Below are 16,529 nucleotides of genomic sequence, written 5' to 3'. Positions count from 1 at the left end.
ATGACAAAATAAAAATAGACGTCCAATGGCAGAATGGGGGAACACAATTAGCAGTGGGAATATTTTCTCTAATGAAAAGCATAAAATAAATACTAGATGTAGGAGACAAGGCAACTCCCTTAATGTTTGTTTTCTTTGAACAGCAAAGAACAGCAAAACACTGGGGGAAAGTGTATGGAGCAGGGGGAGCCCATAATGTGAGATCTGGGATCTATTTTTCTCTTTTTACATCTTACCTATCTCCAGGTGTGTGGAAATAAAACTGCAATATAAACTCAGAAAACTCTTACGTGAAGAACTTAAAAATACAAAATAAACAAATAAACAAAACCCCAAAGCAATTGATGACTTCATTTTGGGGAGCATGGGCTAGCTGTTCTGCTAGAAACCAAGCAAATGCCCAAATGTGGCTCAACGTACCAGAGAAAGTGTCAGGAACAACAAATCAAGTAAGAGCACACTGTTTACTCCAATACTCTGATGGGTACTGGCATGAAGGCACTCTCCTGTCTGAACCCTAACCAGCATCCAGAACTATACAGGATGGCAGATGTGTGAAACTGCCATGACAAGCACTGCAAGCTACATCAGATACATGAAAGTCGCTAGAAAATTTTCTCCTCCCATCCCAGGATTTCAGTGTCTGTTCTTTTTCTATCAGCACAGTAAGCATGTTCAATTTTCTGCTCCTGAGGCTGACACAAAACACACTTTAAGAAGCCAGGTAGCTGTGACACATGGAAGTTCTGAGCACCATGGGGAACTGGCAGCTTGTTTCCCACACTCACCTGGGACCACCGCCACTAAACAACAGTTTGGGGCATATCATCATTGGCTTTTGCTTCAACTTACAGTAAAATGACAATCCCTGCAAGCAGTTGTCACAAAAGTGGACTGATACAGCAGAATTTAGCTTTGCTATATGACTTAAGCCTGCAGTATCAAGTAATAGGAAAAAAAACTGAATGCTTTTCAGGCTCACTGTAACAGCCTGTAAAGAAAAAATATTGCAAAGTGAGTTCTGAAAACTTTATAGGATACACTGCTTTTATAGTTTAATAGGCTCTTCAACATCCTTCTACTTAAGTATAAAGTACCACATTAAATACCAAGGTTAGTATAATTTCTGATTGTCCTCATGTGTCTGAGCAAAATGATGGGACATTATATACTCAGGGGAGTTACAGCTGCCTCTTGACAGCAGAACTCCCAATTGAGAGCATTCTGGCCTCTGGAAGGAAAAAAAAATGCACACTACATTTATTTGCAATAAATACATACAGACTATATAAACTGATTTATCCATGTAACTGATCTAGGCTCAGTATTTGGATACTAATGCCGTATCTTCAGACGGATCCTTTCCATGGTCTGATGGGTTTCTATACTTAGGAAAACATGTATACCCTGAAAGTCCACATAACTTGTACACTAAATAAACACCCTTGGAGGCAGAAATAACACACCTATCACTCCTTAGCCAGCTGAACACGAGCGATGCCAGCAGTGGATCCTATATCCACACACAGGCATGCACATGGATGTGAACTGGAAACAACAAGGCCTCTGTGGTTTTGGCATAAGGTTTTGTTCAGCCCACTTTGCAGTGCTGATCCATGTGCATTTAAAGACCTTTGGATCTAAAATATGGCACAAGAAGCACACATGGCCTATGCAGCCACCAACTTTCCCACAGTGGAGAGAAAAAGTGAGTGAAGAGATGAAATGAGTTTAAAGGAATTCCTTGAATTAAGACAATACAGACCAAACCTCCTCTCAACTTCATCAACAGCAGAAACCAAGAGTAAAAACTACTGCAACTAGTTTACCAACTTCACCTACCAGATTTGGAAGCCAAATTTAAACACCCAATGCAGACTAAAAGAAACAAGGCTGCTGTTTTCAATACATGGCCGCCGAAATATCTGCTACAGTTTTTAAACCTACCTGCATAATCTCTAGGCAATTTTAATCAGATACAGCTGTTCATGCAACTTAAATAATGTTTTTTTCTCCCTGAAACATTCATTCCCCCAGAACATTAATATTTCTTGGTTAGGAGTCCCATATTATAAATCATTTGTGAAATAACACTCTATTGAAGTGGAGAGTCCATGCAGAAGTTTTTGCTAAGCGATTCGTGCACACAGAAACGTGGAGCAAATGTTACCCTGCATACACAAGCATTCAAATGCAACAAGTTAGAAGGGAACAAATCACATTGGTGCATACTGTCTGGGCAGAACTGGGATTAGTTTTAAATTATTTCTTGTTCATTAGGTTATTACTTTTTAACATACATCCTATTTAAAAAAAAAAAATTAAATACTGTTCCAATATTATCAACTAGAACTTACAATCATTTTATGGTACCTATATCTTACATCTAGAAGAGGCCACCATAACCACCTGATTTGATCTCCCTCTTATAATGTAGACTGAAGAATCCACTCTCAGGCAATAAAACTTCTGGATCTCATTTGCTATATATAAATTAGCTGCCAAAGCATGACTGAAAAAGGTATTTAAAGTGACAATAGAAAAAGGAAGGGAGGACAATCAAAAGCATGGATTACTTAAATTTTACAGCAGTTACATTCCGGATGTTTGCAATAGTCCTGCCTTGACCTCTGCTTGGACACCAGCATGATGATACTTTCTTCATTGCTGAGATTAAGGCATTTATGGTCAAGGTCATATCATATTTTATTTAAACACACTGCAGAAGGACATTAAATTTTACAGGTCAGATTCACCATGGTCCTTGAGCAAAGATGGGGCTGCAGGGCAGAGCAAACAGCCAGCTCACATGAGAGCTGCCAAGGTGCAAGTTCCCTTCATGGGCCCAGAATAAACATCCTCCTCTTTCTTATGGCCAGATAGGTCTCTCAGCCCAAAGTAGCCTCTCTCCACCTGGATCTTAGAGATATGACATCAGTATTGCATCAACCAGCACCATTGTTTAACAGACCTGAGTCCTGAGGTGAGACAAAGCCCTGTTTTACCAACAGTAGCAAAAGGAGACAATAGCTCTGCCAGCCATTACCAGGGTTTTGCTCCCTTGAGAGCTCCTTCTCTCAGATGGAGGTCCCCACTTGCCATTCAGAAGCACTTTTAAGTCACCTTGGGCCTAAACACTGCAATTGTATGGAAAGGTACTAAAGCAAGTTTCAATGAGTCAGCCTCAGCACAGGGATACAAAACCATCACCACACACCCTCCCTAGCCATAGCACATTACACCTGCACCTCACTAGCAGCAAGCATTTCAACCAAATGATGCATGTATTTCAACTGTAACTATGAACACAAATATCAAATTAGGTCCTGAAATGACCTAAGGCACCTGAAAGGACTGCAATCAGTGAAGTCTCCCTATTGCACAACCAGTAAGAATAGACATCTCCTGCAAATGTTACAGCCCTGAGAACACACTTGACCCTCCAGGCATCAATGTTTTTATTTTCAACTGTACAGCTATGAGCCTTTGCCAAAAGGAGAAGCTCAGCTCTCCCTGCTGTAGACAGAGAAACAACACTGACACACGGATAGATGAATGCTAGGAGGGCAACAGGATCCATTTCATTTTATCTGGGGCAATCTTTCAGCCATATAATGAAATAAAAATCTCTTGGGGACCTTAGATCAAAATGTTTTTTGGTCTAGCAACCATGATTCCCCCTCAGGCTCCGCATGGGTTATGGGTTTAATCTCATCTTCCTGCAAGCACACCGTCAGGATCAGGGCCACCCTTGACTCCATCAGCTGCTCCATGGCTGCAGGCTTAGGCCAAGCAGAACTCAGCTGTGTATGTCTACTAGGGCTCTAATGCTGGGAATACAAGCAGAACACACAGCCAAGGTAATCTAGAGAAAGACAATTCACTACCAGTGTTACCCCCAAATGCATCAGTACTCAGACTTTTCCCAATGAAAGAGTGACTGTATGCCCATTATCTTTACCCTTAACTCTGCACAAACTGTAGAAATTTCTGTACCTGAATCTAAGGTTATTGATATCACTGTGAACAGGGATGTCTTCCACAAAAGTAACCACAATGCTAATATTCTATAGCACGATGGAGATCTGAACTGGGCACCTGTTACTTAATGTAACTTTCTGAAGTCAGATTTAACTTTCTGGATTTTTTCTTGTGGCTGGTGCTGATGGTAAAGCTTAACATGTAATCCACATGAGAAGGAAGCCTCTCTTCCATCCCCTTCTGTCCTCACACTGTTTCCTTTCAGGACATTTATGTAAGATAAACACAAAACAGCTCCCGCAGTTGCAGGGACTTGAGGCATAAAAAGAAGGAAAATTCCCCTAATCCAAAGATCTCAGTGAGGTGTTATCATTTGTCTCTTCTATATACTACTTTTCAGAGCAAATGTTCTTTTAAAGCACTCCCTGTCCCTGCTCACGAAGAAGTACTATCTTCAGCTATGGAAGTATCCAGGTTTCTTCTTGAAAGTCGGGATGTGATATAGAATATTATTAAATACTACACATACAACTACTCTTTAATTCCACAAGTCTTCCATTCACCACTGCTTATATCCAAAGCAAATCTGTACCACCACATGTGCAGTTGTGTAAGCCCAATGTGCAGTTACACATCCACCCCTCCTTGTAAGGGCTGCCAGCAAACTTGTGAAAATAGAGAAGACAACTACATACCTGCCTTCCTACAAGGGATAAGGCACAGGATCTCACACCTGTCAATATACTGAATTCATTAATTTCTAATAATCACAGGCTTTCACTGGATCTCCTCCATACTCCTCAATTGGGCATTTGTGTATGTTCTTACCAGTGACAGAGGTAGTCACTCAGCTCTCAGTGTTGGGTCACTGCCAGCAAGCTTCCACCAGGCAAGCTGGGAAGGGGTTATATGTTAAGAAGTGGCAGAAAAGGGAGGGAAATCGGTTTGATTTGTGTGCATTTTCAACACTGCTAGTAAATGCTAGTGTTACAGTGCTAGTAAATGTAAAGAATCCAAATGCTAGTAAAGCATATACCAATGCTAGTAAAGTAGAGAATCCAAATTTCACCTCCCACCCCTTCTTGCTCTACTGCAGATCATGACGGCAGTTACCTCACTTGGATGCTTCCTATGGCTCCACCTTTCCCATCACTCAGGTTAAATGGCTGAGCTCCCCGTACATCACCCAGAGCCCTTTTGTGTCTCTAACATGATGTCATTGATGTCATTGCTGTAACAATCAACCCTGAAGCACAACACAATGATTGTTTCTCCAACCCACATTCACAGCACATTTGTTCCAGCAGGCTTGAAAATGAGAGGATGAGGCAGGCTAGGTTTTCCTGCTCAGTAGGTTTTTGCTCCAATCTAATTAAAAACATTGAGCAATTCACTGAAGTTCCTAGAGAGCTGCACGTGTACCACACTTCAAGCTCGAAAAGCAAACAGTCCTTTTTTTTTTTTTTAAATGCACTCCCCCAGTGGAGATGATTCCTCAGAAGTTTCTTTGTGGTATTACACTGAAACTGCTGATCCAGAAAAGCTGAGCTGCTTCTGAGCTATCTTGGTCTTGTTATTGCTAATGGTTTTCTTCTTCATCTAAAAGCTAACAAGGAAAGCCACTGCTGGTTCTCTGACATGCAGAGAAGTGACAGTACAGCTGAGTAGAAACAGGCAGCAGTGGTCACCTTGGTCTGAAACTGGGTCAGAGATGCCAGCTCACAGTTATATGGGAGAAATACACAAGTAATATTGGGGATTCAGAGGCTAAGGACAAGATCATCCTTTTCTTGTTGGTAGAACTCAGGTAATACACCTTTTAACAGCTCTGAAAAGGCAGCTTCCTCACAACAAAAGTGTACATGTTTCATGTACAGATTTTGGTAACTTTTGCTCATTTCTGGGAAAAGTGTCAGGGAATCTGTGTGAACAGCCAAGCCAAGCCCTGCACTGCCACACCACCTTAATCCAAAAGAGAGCCATCAATGGGAGATTGCCACTACTGTGCATTACATTGCTGCTTGTGGGAGAATGTGTGGAGGAACACATTCAGATGTGTCAATGTCTGATGGACAGTCAACCCAGCTACAAACACCGTTAAGACCACTGGACAAGCTCAGTGAGAAAGACTACAGAGTCTTAACACATTCTGCTTGTAACTCCATCCCTGATATTGAAAACAGACCTTTTGTCAGCTAAAGTCACTTTGACCTGGGGAACCGCAGCAGAGCATGTCACGCACAATGTCAGCAACATTCTTGCCATCAAACAAGTGCTGAAGGATCCTTTGGACTAGCTAGCTAGCTATGACATCACCAGCTTCCAAATTCAGACTTTCTTAGGAACTGTCCCTAAATGCCTTGAAAAATGCCTGTCCTCATCTCCAGAAACAAGAGTGCCCTTAAGCTCTACAGCCGAGAATAAATTCCTTCAGGGTTGTAACAACCAATTAAGGAATATGAAGCAATTACTTTTATATCCATACAAATGAAACTCCTCCAATGCAATTAACAATCTCTTATCATCTACTGTTGAATTTGTGAAAACCATATGCTGTACACTCTCTCCTCCCCCAACTTTCCCACAATTTTAAGCAGTTTGTTTTAGCTAATGTAATGAAACCTACCTATTCAAGAGAAATAATAGATGTGTGCACATTATCTGAGTATTTTTAAATGTCATTTTTAATTTTAAATATAATTTCATTTGAGATTTTGCAGCTTTCATTTCTATTAATAAATTATCATTTCTTCTTTATAAGTGATGAGCTAGTATGTCATGTAATTTCTTTCGCCTAAATATACTAAGACTTTGATCTAATACAAGCTCTTGCTGGGAGTAGAGAGACTTTCTGTCTAATTTAGTTACAAAAAATATTCAATTAAACTTGGGAGTTTAATTCGTTTAGTTATGAAAATTAGATGAACTCAATAAGGTATGTTTGATTTGCCTTAAGGAAAAAAAAAAGAAGAAAAGGAGAAGAATATCTGAAAGGGAAACAAATATGAATGGAGAACAAAAGTAGCTTTTCCTGCTCATGTTGAAAGGTGGATAATATGAAGAGTCTGAGTACCATTTTGTGTACCTAGATAAAACATAACCACAATGAGTTCATGCAACTTATATCCACAAGAGATACACCAATAGCTGATACTAACATCCATGTAGGTCATAATTGAGTCCACCACAATCAAGGGAGATCTGATTCCTCACAACAGGATTACACCGTCCATGAACAACTCCATCTCCATTCGAGGAAAAAGACAAGTATCTAAATAATTTTTCAAAAGCAGAACAGGGCACCATGGATCTCTCTGGCAGAGGCCTCCTCCTGGCTTTGCAGGCACCACTCACCATTTTTGCAGATGGGGCAGCACTGGTCAGGCTCGTACACGGGATCCACGCACTCGGTCTGGGGACAGGCTGACACCGTGCACAGCACTTCGCCATTGCCCTCACAGCGACACCTCTCACACGGAGAAACCTGAAACACAAACCCAGGCACCCTTTAGCTCTTCCACTTAATGCCCTCCTGGAGTGTGCAGTGCTCCCCTCTCATCTGCAATGTTCTTTCCTTCACGTCTTTTTCCCTCCCCACTCTAAAACAAATGGGTTTTGTGGCCTAAATAATGCAGAGAGCAAGACTGGGCTCCTTCAAGATTATAGAACCACAGCAGGAAAAGATACCAAAACAAAACAGGTTTTTCTCTGAACCTACACACCAAATGGGAAAGTCAGAGGGATGTTGAAAACAACAACAGTGAAGACTTTTAACACAAAATAAACAAAAATTACCCTACTGAATTTCTAATGAATTTCCTGAAAATTAAGTTCATAATCTAGTTCAGTTCTATTAGAGATTCAAAAATAATTTAGAGAAAAAGTTTATTTTAACAAGAAAAGTTTTGCTAAATGAAGTTTGAGACTTCTTGTAATGGTAGTCCTTACTGTAAATTTTTTTAGGTTTGAAAGTATTTTGGTAGCAGGAAGTTACATTTTATTGAAAATTATATTTTTCAAAGAGAAGTCAGGAAAAAAATCCCATTTTTTTGAATTCAGGTATTTCCCATAGGTTAATTGTTTTTGGACAATTCTTCTAATACTTGTAACTTTCTGAAAGAAAGTTGAAATTCAAAGAAAGGGGTGAAGGAAAATACAGGTAATCCTTTATACCTAATGAAATGTTACTGTGTTTGAAGAACTCTTACAGAATAGGAATACCATGAGATACTTACTTGAAAGACCTGCTTCAAAGAAATTAATTCCCAACAAAAGAGTAGCAAGACTCTCTTTAGTAAAAAATGGACTTTGAAATGTCTGCATTTGCCAAATGTACAATTCCAGCTGTCCTCCTCACCATTCCTGACCAGACACATCTCACCTGCATTGCTGATATCCTCATACCACACAAGATAGAGGGAAGCAAGGATTTGAAGAGCAATAAATGCTATACTGTAAATCTCATTACTGCACTCCAAAAAACCACATGGGTACCCATGCTCAGAACACAGGATGAAAATGCAGCTGAACGTTATTATTAGTGATCCTCTAAATCTAAAATCTGTGCAGATTACTGATTTACTTAAGGAGGAGGTTGTTCTTTTTATGGACTGTTTTTCATTCCAGATTCCAGCTGATGCAGACAATCCCCCATTTCACTTCTCCAATAAGAGAAGAAAAAATAAAATCTAAAGAAGAAAATAATTATTCGCCTTGAAGAATCACCCAGATGTCTAACTTGCAGATCATCTGCTTCTTCTCCCTATTTTTCAGGCAGCCTATCACATTTTTTCCTCAAATCCATTCTCTGCTTGCTTGCCTCTCACATCCTTCTCACTTCCAAAGTTCAAACATGCTGATGCTTGCAAAGCATCATCTCCAACTAAATGCTCATTCATGCTTTGCTACTTCCCTTCCCACCTGCCAAGGCTGTTATTCGCTTATGTACTCAGATATCTTTCACGCCCTTCCCAATGCTAAGAAAGCCTAAATAGGGTCTCCTGCTGTCTCTTGCTTTCTGCTTTTATTACTATTATTTATTTCAGGTTTCCTTTGCTGGCTACTCACTTTGCATTTTCTCTTTGCTTTACACTCTACCAAGGATAACACCATGCATATGTTTAGGAAATCCCACACGGAGGCTGATAGTCCAGTGCAGAAGATCTTTATTGCAGACTTTAGGACAACTTTGTCCTGTAATCCTTTTTAAACTGTCACATTCAGTTCCAGAGCTGGAGTGTCAGCAGATGAGGAGGTTTCTGATCCAATGCTCAGAGTTGAAAGGCTCAGGTATTTCGAGTTATCACTTGAACCACAGGTGAAGTTTTGACTGTCAGCAAACCTGAGCTCCTAAGTATTAACTCAATAAGAAGAATCCCTCCTTCTAGAGTTATATCTAGAAACAAAACTTACTAAATTATAAAAATATGGGTTTTAAGGAGGATTTATTTTTAAAATATTATTTTTAATATAAAAATATCATACAATATATAATCCTACTTGAAAAAAAACACCAGCACTCAGTTCCAAGGATCAGGATCAACAAGGCAAACCTACAGCTTTCAATCAAATTTGACACTTTTTGCCATGACTTGGAAAAGATGCAAATTTGCCAACTATCAAAGCTGAATGAGATCAGTAGCTACCACAACAGACATTCCTTAGTCCAGGACACTCCTTAGTAGCTGTGTCATTCAATATCGGAAGTGGTGTAAAAACTAGAGTATCTGATGACAATCAGGAAACAAGGCAACACACAGATGTTATTCCTAAAATCTCTCCTCTGTAAAATTCAAGCATGTTCTTATTATATAGGTTTACTAGATTTCCAAATTTGACAAAGGCTGAAATTCTCAGAAAAAATAAGCAATTTACTATTGGTTGAGAAACAAAACTGGTCTAATTCTTATCTAATAATGATGATTCATGATACACATTTCTGTCCTATATAGCATACACACCTGAAGACTACATATTTTGTGAAGAGTGCACTGTTAATGTGATACTGCAATAATGAAGACACTTCAAGTGTAATAGATCATAGGATTTCAGAGGAATACTTACAGTACACTCTTGGTAAGTACTGTCATCTGTACAACCCACCAACCCAAGTAATGGCAGTGGGAAGGAGGGTCTCCATGAGGTTATTCTACAAAGCTCTTTTCGGGCATGCAAGTAAACCATAGTGGCTGCTAAAATGGTATCAGTGTTAGCCATTATCTGTTCATCCTTGGACTAAACACATTGCTTTTTACTGATCATCAGGATACAGCAGGAACTGTAGAAAACCCCCACTTTCTGCACCTTAATGGCAGCTTAATACTTGGAGACATAATTATCACTAGAGAGAGAGAGACAATAAGACAGTCCCTGTATGTAACAGCAGCTAAATAAATCAGAATGAAAAGACACATTTGGTCCTTCATTTCCCCTCTGTACTCATGCAGAGCAAGCGCATTCCCTGCAGCGCAGTTCCCAGTGGCAGTCGTTGCAAGGAGCATCCCACCTGTTCCTGTGGGGAATGACCAGACCAGCAGCACTCACACTCAGCACTTCTGACATAACCAGGCTGGACTAGAAATAATATCAATCTCTCTCTGACAACTAATGATACCACATCTCCATGGTCTACAGACGAAGCTGTTAACTCTGTAGTAGCAGCAGTTCTACCTATGAAAGAACTGCAGGAAGACAACAAGAGGCAACAGAAGTCTTGTGTATTCACCAGGCAGCCATAAAACCTGTAGAAAATAGACTACAGATGGTAAAAAAAACCCTAGCTCTTTAGAATTGTTTAAAGGGAAGTTTATGAGCAGAGGTATAGGAGTTGCAGGCACTGTAAAAGAGGAAATGAACTAATGTGCAAACTGCTTGCTTGTAAACTGCTACATTTTCCACTAGTGGGGTGTGAAGACAGCTGTAGCTTAGTAAGGGTAGTAGGTCTATCCAGCAGCTTAATGTAAATTGTCATAATTAAGAAGTGACGAATCATTTGCAGTCCAAAGTAATTTGAGCTTTCCCCTACCAAATGTCCAACTTTATTACAAACCAAAAAGACATCAAAACAAAACCAACAAAAAGCTGGATTCATAACAGATATACAATCTACATTTGGTTCCTTAAGCCTTGAGAACTTCTAAATTGAAAAAAAGAAAACCTGTCGTAATCCCAAATTTCTTTTCTTTCATGCTGGAATTTTTACTAATATTTTCTTGCCACTGACACAACCCAGGAGAACATGAATGGGGTTACACTGATAATAATAAACACAGCAGCCATGCTTTTACTCCTCTGTGCCTTCAAAATACCACTGATCTTTTAAAACTCATTTGGGTTTGTTGACTTCCAGATTTCCAAGTAACTTACCCACAAAACAAATACCACTTGTGGTAGCAAGGAAATTCTAGAAGACACAAAGCAACAGCTTTCAGAATTACAGGTCTTTTCCAAAACATTGCACTACTGAAGATAATTCCTCATTCTCTTAAGACTTTATACATCAGCCATAATTTTCAAATTTTATTTGGAAGATTTGGACCATGTGCTTTAGAAACCTTCAGCTTCAGTGCAGAACTTTAATACCCATTGCATTTCACCAAATAAAGATTTTGCTACCAGTTCCACTAATATAGATGTTGTGATCACACTGCTGTTCTGCCCCACAATACCCACAGGTGACCAGAGTGTTGATGATGGAAACAGCTTTATGAGACTTCATCCTTTCCCTATACCCAAGCTGTGTTTTGTGCTGACATCCATGTCCTTTTTGAAAACACAAAAATGCATGCATACATGCACACACAAGCAATGCCTGAAGGACGGACTGCAAATCAAAGAAGAAACACATCAAACCTCAAATTCCCTGGTGCACTGAGCTTCTGGCTCCAGTCAGGGCAATTCTTTGCCATGCCAAGCCATATAGGAATTTGATATAAGCAGACTCAAAAACTTGCATGCATAATTATACATCTATACATAAATGTTTGTACAAAAAATGTCACTTAAATGTTAGGAGGTCACCTTTTTCTTCCTTCAGTCATGTCTGGTACTCTTGCCACAAATAGTAGGAGCAGATACAGAGAAAAATCACGTCACTATCCATTTATAGCTCCTTCCCTGACCTTAATCAAGAGATTGCATGGTCAGCCTAAGACTATGAAGTTTAAACTCACAAAATCACCTTTGAAACTGTGCAGTTGCTTGCATTTCACAATTGCTTCCACTGAGCAGCAGCAACCTGACTACACCTGCACCTTGTGTTGCCAGACAACTCCACTGATTGCAGTGGCATGGGCAAAGAGCTGCACTTACAGCTTGTGCTCAAAATATTGGAACCAATGCTGACTCTCAACTAAAAAACAATGTTCTCACATAGGAAAATAATCAGGATGCTGCTCCACCACCTAATTGCATCAATAACTTTCCTTGTTTGTACTGAGCAGACATCCCTTCTCACTTGTGTTTCCAAAGCCAGGTAAAGCAAAGCAGTAATGTTTCTTTAGAGGAAGATCTGAAGCCAAGGGCTAAAAGCTGAATGGAGTTAAAAAGAAAGCTGAAAACCAAAATCTTTTCAGAACATTTCTATAAATGTCACTGTTCAACACTATTTTTACCAAGGCTGTCAGTCTTATTCAAATGTACCAGGGAACATTAAGGTTCTACACTTACTACACACTTAACACAGTATTTTAGGATTGCTTTACAGCCATTACTACAACACCACTACAGAAATAGGCTGAGAAACAGAATTTCGTAGAAGAGTGTGAATGAAAAGCAGGGAGAAGCCTTTAAAACACTGACCTATGGAGAAGGTGCGAAGAAGCTTCATCTTTTGGTCACTCCTCAAGAATTAAGTTTACTGGGAAAGAAAGGATCTCAAAAGCCATCTCTGAAAAGGTCACACCAACTAGCTGCTGTTCCGGTAGCTGCTCCCTCTGAAGTAGAAAACTTCACCCTGAAGTTGAATGTAACCTTTGAGGATTACATGGAAATAGGGAGGATGATACAATGTTTTCTGCCATACCTTGCAATTCACCAGTGCTCTGCGCATTACTGCCTAAGGAGAGCAAATGACAATGCTCTTTCTTATTATGGAGAAAGTAGTTCTGCTCTGTTATTTATTTTCTCTTAAACTGAAGAACATGGAAAGACATTATGAACCAAAGCTAAGTTTTCAGGAGCGTGCAAATACCAGAGAGCAAAGGTGACAACTTACTTTCAGCCTTCAAATACTCACTTTCTATTTCTCCACCCTGAGAGGGCCTCAGCTTCCAGAACCTTGAATAATATTTCATACTCCCCTCGATATATTCAGTATGAAATTCTCCAGTGTATTCAGAAATGGGTTTTGGAACAGCCCTGTATCTAACAGTCACTCACAAGAAATTTCACAAGCCAATCTTAGAGCCTGCTCACAGGTCTCAACCACAATAAAATACTAAATGGAAAAAGACAAGGTAAACAACCAGAAAACTGGCCCCAACTCCAAAACTTTTGAGTGCACTGTAACATCCTGCATTTTCAATGGTAACAACCTTGCACAATAATGCTAAAAAGACCCTAGTCTGAAAGGATTTCCCTGAACATGAAGCTTTTCAAGTCCTTTCTTTAGGTATCACTGCAATCAAGACTGCAAACTATGCTATTGTTAAAAAGAAGGCCTATAGTCATCCACAGAAAGCAAACATTATGCAATCTTGGCGACACTACCTAAATAGTTAATAATGAAAAAGAAATGACTGTTACAAAAGAAGGGATCATCACAAACTGATTACTAGGAATAGAAGTCAGCCCACAAAACCCTGCTTGATCCCTGCAAGGCAGAAGTTTAACAGTTAATAGTTAAATAAAGAAACAAATTGCTGAAAATTTTCACAAAATCCATAACACCACTGAGCAGCATCCTTCCAAGTAGCATTTTTTACTGTAAATACCAAAGGAATTAATAAAGATCAGCACCCTCACTTAAAAATATTAGAGTGCCATAGAGCAAGAAAGGTCATGTTTAAGGGGAAGATTTTACAGGACTGCAGAAGTAATATTAACACAAAGATGTGAAGAGGAGGGAGAGACACAGAACACTCCCTGAGAAAACAGTTAAAGACCAAAATACCACTTTCAACAAGAGAAAAACCCACAAAAAGACCTTTGGCTTCATTCCTTACCATGAACTCCTCTAGGGTCTGGTAGGTTTTCCCTCGGAACTCGCAGTAGTTCTTCCTCTCCTTGCACTGCGGGCAGCACTGCGTGGTGTCCACATGGATGCAGCGAGGGTGGAGCCTGGGGCACTCGGGCTGGATACATAGCGGGCCCTCCTCAGTGCACAGGCAGGGGCAGGCGGAGGGGCCCGGCGCAAACTTCTCCCCGATGGCATAGACGAAGCCGCTCTCGTCCACGCAGCCCTTCCCGCGGTAGTCCGGATAGGCGTACTCCTCCGGGGGCTCGGGAGTGACGCTCGCAACAGATGCTGGGAGAGACGAATCTTCAGCCACCTGAGGTTCCTCAGGAGCAGCATCCCTTTGCTCTTGCACTTGAACGATCCCAGATTTACTGCTTGTCCCCTGGCTGTTCCAAGCCTGCTTTTGCTTAGTCCAAGACTCCTTGTTCGAGTAGTTCCTGTTTCCTTTGCTCTTCCAGTCCCTGCTACCCTCCTCCCTCCCGCTCCTGCCGATCTCATTCATTTTCCCTGGACCCGTCTGGCTGTCCCTTGCAGACGTGTGATCTCTCTTTTCCTGGCTCGCTTTTATCTCCTGTTTGTCTTGAGCCTTGGCCAGTTTTTGTATGGGAACGGTGGAGCTACAGAGGGCAACCATGAGGCAGCAGGTTACGAGAAGAGAACTAGAGAAAGCTCCAATTGCCATTGCAGTAGAGCTGGGCATCACCTACTGCATCCCACAGGGGACACTGCATTCACATCGGAGGGAAGCGCTTCGTAAAGCCACACTCCCTAGGAAAAGAAGGATTAGGAATACTTCAGCTTCTGCACTTCTTCCCCCCCGCACCCCGCCTCGCCTCCACCGATGCAACATCTCAAACAATATGCAACCTGCCTCGGTAGTTTATGCAAAAGGCAAACAGCCTGCTGCTGCATCCCTCCTCCTCCTCCCCCGCTCTGCCAACTCTTATAAATAGCAGGGCTCTGGACACGGACCGGGCGTCTTCGGCTCCGAGAGAGCACCGCGCAGAACTCCGGGGAGTCAGCACTGGCAAAGGCAGGTGCAGGCAAAACTCAGCGCGCTTGGGGGGTTATTTTTAACTTTCAAATGACAACATGTGATGAGGACGGACGCCCCACGAATTAAATGAAGCTCCCCAAAATCTAGCAGGGTCCGGAACAGAAATTACCCAGCTGAGTGCTAGTCACTGTCTGCACACACGATGATTTTTAATAACCTTTTTTTCAGTCTGAAGTACGCTGGTTTGGGTTCTGTTTAAATACCTACCAACGAGCACGTCTCTGTAACAGACAACTAAAACCAAGCACACTAAAGCGAGCAAAGACAAACTACCTCCCTTCCGAACTACCCGAACCATCACACATCACACTCTTCCTCGCCCGTGTTCGAAAGGCAAGGTAGAGCCGCTCCGAGTTTCCGCAGCCAAGGTTCATTTAACCCACATCCTCCAGGAGTTAGGCAGCGCTCCCGGCTCCTCTCCCTGAAACACTGCACGCCAAATCGGGGAAAAAAAAAAACACCACAACCCCCAAACCAAAATACGTACACTACTCCGGCCACGACAAGCAATGCCGCTGCAGCCTCCCGGCACGACCCCACCTCCGCGGTACCGCTCCCCAAAGCCATTTAAAAGCCTCTCTCTCTCTCCCTACCCGCCCGCCTCGCCGGCCCTGGGCGATGGCATCGCGGGGCACCGCGCTCCGCCCGCCAGGCACCGCTGCCCGGCCCGGCCCGGCCGCTGCAAGGGAGCCGGGGCTCCGCGCCGCCCGCCCAAACTTTCCGGAGGGCCGGGCAGCGCCGCCCGACCCCTCCCAGTGCAGCCGTGAGGGAGCCGGGCCAGCCTCTTCCCCAGCCCGTCCGGCTCCCCCGTGGCCCGGCTCGACGCCTCCGTGCCTCCCTCCCAGCCCCGTACCTGCGCTGGCGCCGCGCTCAGCCCCGGCGGCGGCTCGGGCCGGCTCGGGTCTGCCCGCGCCCGGCTCCCATGGCGGGGCCGCGGGCGGCCGGGGCGGCTTGTTGCTGCCCGCTCGGCTCCGCAGAGCTGCCGAGCCCGCAGCGCGGCGCGGCGGCCGCAGCCGGTGCGGCCCCGCCGCCCCGGGGACGGGCTCCGCCGCGGGCCCCGCTGCTCTCACATGGCGGCCGGGCGCCCCCGGGGCCGGCGGGCAGGACGGGGCGCTCCCTGCCGCGCTCCCTGCCGCTCTCCACGCCGCGGGTGCGGGCGGGCGCAGGGCGGGGACGCGGAGCCCGCCGGGGGGCGGCAGAGCAGCGGCCCTACCCGCCCCTGCCGCCGCCGGAGGGTGTGCGGGGCGCGGGCAGCCCGGCTCTGCCGCAGGGCCCCGCCGCGGCCGCGCTCCCGGAGCGGCGCTCGGGCGGGGA

The 16,529-nt window shown here is 43.1% G+C and overlaps 1 protein-coding gene across 2 annotated transcripts in view; it reads right to left on the bottom strand.

Moving 5' to 3' along the window:
- Window positions 1–16,437, bottom strand: part of VWC2 (von Willebrand factor C domain containing 2) — a 56,054-nt gene extending 39,617 nt beyond the window's left edge. Inside the window, exons 1-3 of one of the 2 annotated variants that reach the window (XM_071454719.1) lie at window positions 16,069–16,437; window positions 14,145–14,926; window positions 7,336–7,465 (exon numbers count right to left, since the gene is read on the bottom strand). In XM_071454719.1, the coding sequence (XP_071310820.1) occupies window positions 7,336–7,465; window positions 14,145–14,858 (844 nt within the window). In that variant the 5' untranslated portion in view covers window positions 14,859–14,926; window positions 16,069–16,437. Of the gene's footprint in view, window positions 1–7,335; window positions 7,466–14,144; window positions 14,927–15,808; window positions 15,929–16,068 lie in introns of those variants that run through there. The other variant, XM_071454725.1, reaches the window with a different exon arrangement.
- Between the last annotated feature and the right edge of the window lie 92 nt (window positions 16,438–16,529).

The sequence above is a fragment of the Agelaius tricolor genome, unplaced genomic scaffold (assembly GCF_023055355.1).
Source record: "Agelaius tricolor isolate 1412-34295 unplaced genomic scaffold, bAgeTri1.0.p SCAF_2, whole genome shotgun sequence".
NCBI lineage: Eukaryota > Metazoa > Chordata > Aves > Passeriformes > Icteridae > Agelaius > Agelaius tricolor.
This window is presented reverse-complemented; position numbering and strand designations above follow the sequence as displayed.